The 10,022-nt window shown below is 31.1% G+C and overlaps 1 protein-coding gene across 1 annotated transcript; it reads left to right on the top strand.

The window, feature by feature from the left end:
- Positions 1-256: 256 nt before the first annotated feature.
- Positions 257-6,447, top strand: LOC114172717. The gene is made up of 8 exons (XM_028057048.1): positions 257-1,076; positions 1,156-1,785; positions 2,224-2,281; positions 2,361-2,621; positions 2,715-3,086; positions 3,524-3,729; positions 3,811-4,046; positions 6,316-6,447. Exons 1-8 carry the CDS (start codon positions 257-259, stop codon positions 6,445-6,447), a joined length of 2,715 nt encoding a protein of 904 aa, XP_027912849.1.
- Positions 6,448-10,022: the final 3,575 nt, after the last annotated feature.

The raw sequence follows: 10,022 nt of genomic DNA on the forward strand, positions 1-10,022 counted from the left end.
TTATGTTTTTTACAGCAATTATCTTAACAGTAGCTGAAACAATTATCAAGGAAAATTAATGAGAAAACCAGAGTCATGGACAAGAGTTGGATGTGTCAACCAAGATCTTCTGGCAAGTATTTAGATTGTTTAAACAAGTTTCTCGACTTTGCATTTAGTAATGCAGCATAAGGTGATCAAATTTTATGTCCGTGCAAGAATTGTAATAATTGTTGTTGGAGTAACCGAGCAGAAGTGTATGAACACTTAATTTGTGATGGATTTGATAAAATGGATTTTTCATGGGGAAGGTGGATCTTCAAAAGTGGATAAAGGAAAGGCTAATATGCATGATAATTTGGATGAACTTTTAGAGGATACTTTCATGATGCCTGAGTGTGATTTTGATGACATATTGGATGAAGACGAAGAGTTTGATGTAGAAATGGAGAGGATTTACAATTTAGTACGTGATGCTCGTCAAGAAGTATACCCGGGTTGTAAAAAATTCTCAAAACTATCAATCATTGTTCGTTTACTCCATATTAAGAACCTTTATGGGTGGAGCGATGTATCATTTAGTGCGTTACTACTATTGCTCAAAGAATTGCTTCCTGAAAACTCTTCTTTGCCAGTAACATTCCAAGATTGCAAATACATAATCAAAGAGTTAGGTTGTAGTTATGAAAAAATCCATGCTTGTCCTAATTATTGTATCCTATTTTGGAAAGAGCATGAGAATGAAGATACATGCCCCAAGTGTATTGCTTCTAGATATAAAGAGAGAGGGTGTCTAAATCTTAAGAAGAAAGTTTCTTGCAAGGTAGTTTCTCCCCCGGTTCCAGCCAAAGTGTTGAGGTATTTTCCTCTTAAACCGAGGATCAAGAAGTTATATATGTCATCAAAAACTGTTGATTCAATGAAATGGCATGAGAAGGGCCGTACTAATGATGGAAAATTAAGGCATCCTGCAGATTCATTTGCTTGGAAAACTTTTGATTCACTACATCCTGATTTTGCATTGGATCCACGAAATGTGAGGCTTGGGTTAGCAAGTGATGGATTTAATCCATATAAGACAATGAGTAGCAAATATAGTATTTGGCCGGTTGTTCTGATGTTATCTATGGGCCTGCATGAAGCAACCTTATTTGATGTTATCTTTACTTATTTCAGGTCCTTCTTCCCCTAAAAGTAGCATAGATGTCTATTTAAAACCTCTAGTTGATGAGCTAAAGGAGTTATGGGAGAAAGGATTTGAAACCTATGATGCCTCTAGTAAGCAATATTTTAATGTTCGAGCTGCATTACTTTGGACTGTGAGTGATTTCCCTGCCTATGCTATGCTATCAGGTTGGCGTACTAGTGGAAAGTTGGCGTGCCCTGTGTGTAACTATGATACATGGTCCAAGTACTTGCCAAAAAGTAAAAAGATGTGTTACATGGGTCATCGTAGATTTTTGGACTCCAATCACAAATGGCGGAAAAATAAGAAGGGTTTTGATGGCTATGAAGAATTTAGAGTTGCTCCAGTTCCATTATTAGGTTCTACTATATTGGAAAAAATTGGCGAAAGAGAGAATTTATTTGGAAATCCTCAAAAGAGGAAAAGAAATAATGTTGATCCATGGACCAAAAAAAGTATATTATTTGAGTTGCCATATTGGGATACTAATTTGCACCGTCACAACCTCGATGTAATGCACATCGAAAAGAACATTTGTGAAAATGTAATTGGAACACTATTGAATGTAGATAGGAGATCAAAGGATTATATCAAAGCTCGCCTTGACTTGGTAAAGATGGGTATAAGGCAGGACATTCACCCAATAGAAATAGAACCAAATAAATAATTGTTACCACCTGCACGATTTACTCTTTCATCAAAAGAAAAGGATATCTTTTGTGGCATCTTGAAAGGAGTAAAGCTTCTAGAAAATTATGGGTCTAATATTTCTAATTGTGTTCAACTTGAGCAGCAAAAACTTCTTGGACTTAAAAGTCATGATTTTCATATTCTGATGCAAGACTTACTTAAAATAGCAGTACGAAGAGATTTACCAAAAGAAGTCGCAAGAGTTTTAATTAAGTTAAGCTCATTCTTCAAGATTTTATGCTCCAAAGTTATCAATGTTGAATTATTTGAATGTTTGGATGTTGAAATTGCATTGATTCTTTGCGAATTGGAAAGAATTTTCCCTCCATCTTTTTTTGTTATAATGGTTCATCTATCAATACATTTAGCATACGAAGCTAGAATTACAGGACCCGTGCATTACCGTTGGATGTATCCAATTGAGAGGTAATTTGATTTATAGTTTTGTGGTTTTGTAGGTTTCTTCTTATATTTGTACTTAAGTTTTATACTTTTATGCTTATAGGTTTCTTCTTAAGTTAAAGAACTGTGTGCATAATAGACGTTATCCAGAGGGTTCTATTGCAGAAGGCTATATAGCAGATGAATGTTTGACATTTTGTTCAAGGTACTTAGATGACGATATCCAAACAAAATTCAATAAACCAACAAGGAGTTTAGATGGTCCTGTAGGAGATGGAGTCATGACAAGTTTGGATCCTCTTACATGGGAGCAAGCTCATCGATATGTGTTATTCAATTCGGAAGCTATCAAACCATTTCTCAAGTAAGAAGATATGCATACTCGAGAATACATATTATTACTACACTTTATTATAGTTTACTTAACATATATAGCATATTCAATTTTTTTATGTAGGCAACATGAAGAATTTGTTTTCAGTCACAATCGTCAAGGTTCAACAAGAAAATGGAATAAGGCTAAAGATCAATGTCTTACTTTTCATGAATGGTTTGAAGATCGAGTAAGGAATTTAGATGTTAGTGAAGATGTTAAATGGTTGTCTAAAGGGCCAAATACAGTTGCGAGAAGATTTTCTGCATATGCAATAAATGGCTACAAGTTTGTCATTGAAAGTCGTGAAAGAAAAACACAAAATTCAGGGGTTATGGTTGTTTCATCTACAGTCAAGTTTAGAAACAAGAAAGATGAAAATCCGTTGGTAGAAAATGTTACCTACTATGGAGTTTTGAAAGACATAATTGAATTGGATTACTACGAACATTTCAAGTTTGTATTGTTCAAATGTCATTGGTTTCAAATTAAACAAGATGGTTTTGGATTGGTACTTATAAATTTTCGGAGGTTGATATATGAAAATGATCCTTTTGTATTTGCATCTCAAGTAAAGCAAGTGTATTATACAAAGGACCCAAATGATGATTGGCATGTTGTTACTAACACCACCCTTAGAGATTTGTTTGATATATATGGTGATCTAGAGAATGAAGATGTGGAAAAGCACTTGGATGATTAATTAAGAAGTCCAATGTTTGATCAATTTACTGTTAATGAAGATGAAAATATTTGGTTTAGGGACGATGTACCTGGAACAACCATTGATGCAAGTTTAACAGATGAAGAAGAAACAAGAGAAGAACCTAGACAAGAGTCCCTTGATGATTGAGTTCACTATTTAAATTGTTTATGTTTTTATTTTCTTACAGTGGTACAATAAGGGCAAGAGGTAAAGTTTCATGGGCTGCCAGCTCAATGGAAGATACCCTTAATGATCAAGAAGTTCAAACATACATCAAAAAGCGTAAGGCTTCATGGCCAAGTGGATCAATGACTGAAATTCTTAATGAGCTAGAGGAGACAACATCAAGTCCTTGCCTAACACCCTTGGCGCCCTATTTGATTAACGATGATAGTAAGTGTAAAGTACTTGATAATATATATTCTTTAGAAAAAAATACAAAAACAAGATTATTCTTGTCATTTATTAAAACATGTCTTGTTATCAAGAAGAAAAGGGGTTCAACAAAGTGTCTTAAGACTCATGGTTTGAGTCATGAAGATCGCATTCAAGTTAGACTGAATATTCTTGGTCAACTTATTGGTCAATATAGGGCTGCCTTGAGCTCTTATTTGGGAACATTGGCTAGGAATGCACACATTGCTCCTTTGACATACACAACTTGGAGAGAGTTGAAAGATAATTGGGAGGATATGTGGCAAACAGTCAAGGTATCATTTTTTTTTCTTATCATTAATATATGCTTTCTATTTATTTATGAATTGATTTTGGACCAAGATTGAACATTAAATGTCAATATATTAGTGTTAAGAGCTATACAAATTTGTCACTATTTTTGGATCATTTTCAAGATAAGATAACATTATTTATTTTTTTATGATGAAGATAAAGCAACTCATACTTGCTTCGTTTGTTTCAGGATATATATATCACCTTAATTTTGAGTGTTATCTAAATGCACTATAATCAGGGTTTAGATATTTATACCAGATTTTAGGTTTAATTTTTTTTGTCTTCATTGTACATATGCATCTATACATAGAAAAAGCTAGCATGGCACTTGTTCATTTGGTGAAAAAATAATATTAAAAGAAAAAGCAATCATCCAAATGCATAGCTGAGAAAAAGTAGACAATAAAAACTAAGGTATTGATCTCCTAATGCAGCAACAATGATTATCTGAATATTAGGAGTCTTTGAACATTTACCTCAATGTATGTGTTCCATTCGGACCTGTCATTGTGTGCCACATGACCCTTTTCAGATTTTATGTCTTGTCTCCAATGAATCTATGCATCTCACACAAACAAGATATATATGTTCTGATTCTGTCACATGCTCCATTTTTTCTGTCTATCTCATGCAGTTTTCTGAAATATTGTTTTATGCTAAACATCTTCTCCTATCGTATCAACTAATTAAACTGTTTTAGAACTGCTAATCAAGAAAAGTTGACTAATGTTTGACCAGACCAGATTTCTTGCATCTAAGTATAGAAACTTCAAAAGGATACAAAGCAACCCATGCTCACACGTAGAACACCATCTGCACCCAAACAGTTTTTTCCCACCTTGCATCCCTTTACACCTGAATGTTCAATATATGTTAGAATTCAAGCTTTTGCATTAACAGAATAATGCTCATAATACATTTCATGTGGTGTACTTGTTAAGCAAAGTGACATTTATTGAAAGTTTCTAACAAAAAACTACTTCAAGTTTCAAAGTTTTCGTTCACTTTTCCTTTTTTAAGAGTTCATGCTAACTGTTCTAATCTAAGAGTCCATGTTGCTGTCACATTCATAGTATTTGCCTAGAGTTATGAATCACACCTTTGGTTACTGCTGTTGCTTTCCCCTGTCTCCATCTTTCTATCTAACTTTCAACAAATCAATGCAACACAGTGTGCATGAATGGATCACAGACTCAAAAAAATATGATCCACACACTCCAATCAAGATCTTCTAATCTTCTCCCCTACACTGCAATGCATCAAAAGACTAAATCAAAATTCATCACAGTTATCTAGGCCTCGAATGAAATTATGAAACAGAACAAACAGTTAAATAAAAACCAACGATAAGCCTTCACTTAACCCTGAGAATAATAGTCGTTATAGTTGGTCCTACTAGTCATAAATTATTTTCATGCCCTTCTGCATTATCTTACCTATCATCATAGACTATATGCTAAACCCCAAAATTTCTGGTATGCCTACCATATCATTGTTTATATAAGAAAAATAGTCTAACCCTGAAAAAAATATATTAATAGAACATTCCTTGGTTCTATAAAGTCTTACCCGCAGTACATCGAATTAGAAACCTCTACCTTGTTGAAGTGGAAAACGGTATCAATCAAAACACTCACACTACTTTTCTCTTATTGGTCTAGAACTGCTAAAACAGAACCACCTATTACTATTTATATCTTCTTTCGGCTAGTTCATTGTTTTAGGATTTCAGAAATATTTCAATCATTATTTTGCATGTTCATGCTTCTAACTCTATGACACTGGATAAACTTGATCCCTTAAACTATTGTTAACAAATTAATTAAGAGATGTTTCTGCTCAACACTCTAACAAATGACCCTTGAACATGCTCAACATTAGTGTTATGTTCTATTTTGTTCTGTTCAAAGGTAACAAGATCTGTACTGTTCAAACTCCAAACCTATGGTGAAGGTTTAAGATGCAATCATAGAATATGTTTTTCATCACTTTAAGTAGTCTGGAACAAAAAAGCTATCAAAACATTTTGTAGAGTTTTCTGAAAATTAATTTGCCATTCACATAAATAATAAAACTTGTTTTGATGTTGAAATGTTAATTAGACAAATTTGCCATTCTGTGGACTTTGGACTTTGGACTTTTTGAATGTTGTTTATTTCCATTTGGAGTGACTTTATGGTTTTATTTTGAACACACAAGTTATTTCTGAATTGATATCAATGTTAATTCAAATATGTTTTGGTGTAGTCAAAGTTTGATATAGAAGAACGTGGTAAAAAGTGGGTCTTGCAAAGTATTGGTTCAAGTTGGAGGACTCACAAATGTCGCTTGAAAAAGAAGTTCTTTAAGCCAAACATGAAGGAGGAGTACAATTTATAGAATCGACCATCCATTATTCCACTTGAATAGTGGAAAATACTTCTTAAGTTTTGGAAATCTAACATGGCTAAGATAATAATAATTTATAGTTTATTTTCAGCTATGTTATTTCCTCCTTATGCGATAGAGGTGCTATTTTTTTTCTATTTGTTGGTATTGGATGTTAATTCTCATATTAATTAGATGTTGAATTGTACAAATTTGATATTTTTTTCTACCTTTTAGCCGGGTTACTTTCTTACTTTGTGATAAAAATTTTCCTTTGCTAATGTGGTGTTTTTATTTTAAAGGAACGTAGTGAGAAGAATAAAATTAGCAGAGCACAATATACATTTGTCCATACCACTGGATCAAAAACTTGTGCAGAAATTCGTGAAGAAGAGGTAAAAAAACTAGTTAAGAACAATTTTCTTGTGCTTTTGTAGGAAGATTGGTTGAACTAATCTTACATATTTTAATTTTAATAGAGGATGAAGAATGTTGATGCTAAAGAGCCCTCCCGTGTAGAAATGTTCCTTTTGACACATAAGCCAAAGGATGGAAATAAGACAAAGGATGGAACAAGTAGAACTGTTGTATGAACATCTCTATCATTTATACTTAATTTTGTTTGACACTTATAGTTCTTTCAAATTAAGTATATGTGCTTTGATTTTCAGTCAGAGCTTGAGGAGGCCATTACTTTACACCCAGAAGCAGAGGAAAGCACAACTCAGGATGATTTATTTTCCCAAGTCTTGGGTAAAGAGAGACCTGGCTTTGTATGCACATATGGAAAAGGGGTTGCACCTACAGATTTATGGGGAACTAAGTCTACAATTGAGATCCAGAAAATAATAGATGAAGTCAAAAGGAATGCTAGAGTAGAGATACAAGAGGAGATGCAAGTAAAATTACAAGAACAAGTGGAAGCCATCAAAACTGAAATGTTTACTGGTTTTAAAACATTTTTAGCTCAGCTGCAGACATGCTTTCCAACAGTAGCAATTCCAGAATTTTCTAGCATGTGGAATCCAAATATAAATGAAAGAGATATGAAGGTATGGTTTTATACAACATCATTTTAGGTCACTGTTTGTTCGCTTATTGTAAATATATGCATCCTTGTAAATTTTTTTCATTTTTTCTCTTCAAATTTAGGACAAAATTAAATCTCATAGGAAGAAAAAGCGGAAGGAGGAAAAGGCTCAAAAGAAGCTTGTTGAAAGGTAAATTCATCACATCTAACATCAATTAATTGTGTTTTTAGTTTGTTAATGAATTTTTAAAATTGATGTTAATTATCATTTTATAAATTTTATAGTAAATCAAAAGAATCTAAAGCAAAGAAGGCCAAAGTTTTAAAAGATTTAAATGTGCCCGAGCATCCTCTCACTATGTCTCCCAATATGGTAATTTTTTATTTGTTTCTTTACATATGATAGTAATACTTGTTTCTGCATGTTTTCCCCTTCCCTTATTATTCATTTATTATTTCTTAGTTAATCACTTTCCTTTGCATGTATTGTTCATACTTCAAGACATGATTCATATATTTAATCATAATCATTCTCCCTTCTTGTATTAATCAGTTTTTAGTGTATTTTCCTCTTGAGATTGGGATTGAATATATTGTTTGATGTGTGTTAGGGGTTAAGTCATGAATATTTAAACAGACAAATTTTTGTGTTGATTTTCGTTTATGTGTTGAATTCACAGGGTAATCCTTTAAAAGGTATTCACAAACTAGTGGATCCAAACCTTGAAGGAAGTTATCCAATTGAATCAGTTCTGAAGGTTAAAGCATTGTTTTTCTTTCAATAATAATTTAATACAATACATTCAATTTGATTTTCAAGATGATATAAGCCTATTTACTGTTTTTTTACAGACATTGAATGAGTTGAAAGCAAAGACACCACAAAAAGGAAATTTTAATGGTTATAAGCTCAAGAAAAGTGGGAAAAAATAAGGACTTTGTCATGGTTGTATACATTGCTTGTATTTGCAATTGGTTGAGAACATATTTTCTTATTATTGCAGACTTATTTTCTTATTCTCACAGACTTTATTGTTGATGCCTAGCAAGTCATGATGATGGTGCAATTAGGTACTTGTTTGTAGCATTTTATAGAGCATTTTATGGGACAATTTATACAGTCAATATTTGATTTGAGTGGATATAGTATTCAGAAACTGTGGTTGTATTCAAATGAAAGAATTATAATACTTTTGTGCTTGCATTTATCCTTTGGGCTATTATAAAGCCTTTTCTCTTGCACAATTCTCGTTAGGGGCTAGAATGCATAGTATCAATAAGAAACCTAAATTGAATTTTACTTAAATATTGTCGTAGGATTGTTTCAATTATTAAAAAAAGTGTATTATCCTTATTTTTAGATAAATAAATTAGTAACAATTTTAAAATGTTACAAAAAGACAATTCATAACCTTTCTTAATTGTTGTAAAATAAGATAATTGGTAACATTCATTTAAATGTTACAAAATATATAAGTAACATTTTCATTGAATGTTAGAAAATGTATTGGTAACATTTTTCAAATGTTACAAAAAAAATTAAATTCGCAACATTTTTCACATGTTAATAAAGATGTTAATTGGTAACATTTTTACAAATGATACTAATAATACATAAAAATGTTACTAAAACATTTTGGTAACATGTATATATAACATGTGTATAAATGTTACCTTTGCAAATAGTAACATTTTTTTAAGGCTTTAGCAACATTTTTTAAATGTTATTGAAAGTAATATATGTAGTAGTGATACAATTGTATAAATATTTATATAGATACTAATAATATGATTTTATACTATCAAATTCATGTTTTAAAATATTAATTTAATTTTGTACACTTTTAAAATATTTTCTATAAAATGCATTCTAGAAATTTCAGTTTTTAGGACGAAAAATTTATTTGTTAAGAGAATATGAGATCCAAAAAATTATAATAATTATAAAAATAAATAAATGAGATTAAATAAATATTTAAAGTAAAAGACACAATGGTTTAAAATTTATTTAATTAAAAATATATTAGATATATATCGTTAAATATTATGAGATATTGTTAAAGGATGTTAAATATTTTTAAGTGACCATTAATTATTTAAAAAGTATTTATTTAGAAAGTTATTATAAGAAACGTAATGGTTTATTATTTTAAAAGATTTATTTTATTTAAATGATGTTTTAGAATATGAAAGATAAGAGATTATTTTGAAGGATATATAAAGTAATTATTGCACTATAAATGAGTTATAAATGATGATTATTTGTTAAATGGATTTATTGAAAAGATATATTGTTACGTGGGTGAATATGGTTATTATATACATGAGATTTAAAAAGATTTCCTAAGAAATAGAAAAGGAAAGGTAGGAAAATATGTATATGATATTTTAGAGTTATTAGAAAGACAACATAAATGCACATATCTGGTCTTTGCAGTTGTCAACACCCAAATTCGTCCAGGTTATTAAAAAATTATTTCCAAAATATCCAAAAAAAATAAGTGGTATTAAATTGTCTTAAAAAATAATAAAATTGATTAAAAAGTTTTTCTTTAAA

Source organism: Vigna unguiculata, unplaced genomic scaffold, assembly GCF_004118075.2.
Source record: "Vigna unguiculata cultivar IT97K-499-35 unplaced genomic scaffold, ASM411807v1 contig_689, whole genome shotgun sequence".
Classification (NCBI taxonomy): Eukaryota; Viridiplantae; Streptophyta; class Magnoliopsida; order Fabales; family Fabaceae; genus Vigna; species Vigna unguiculata.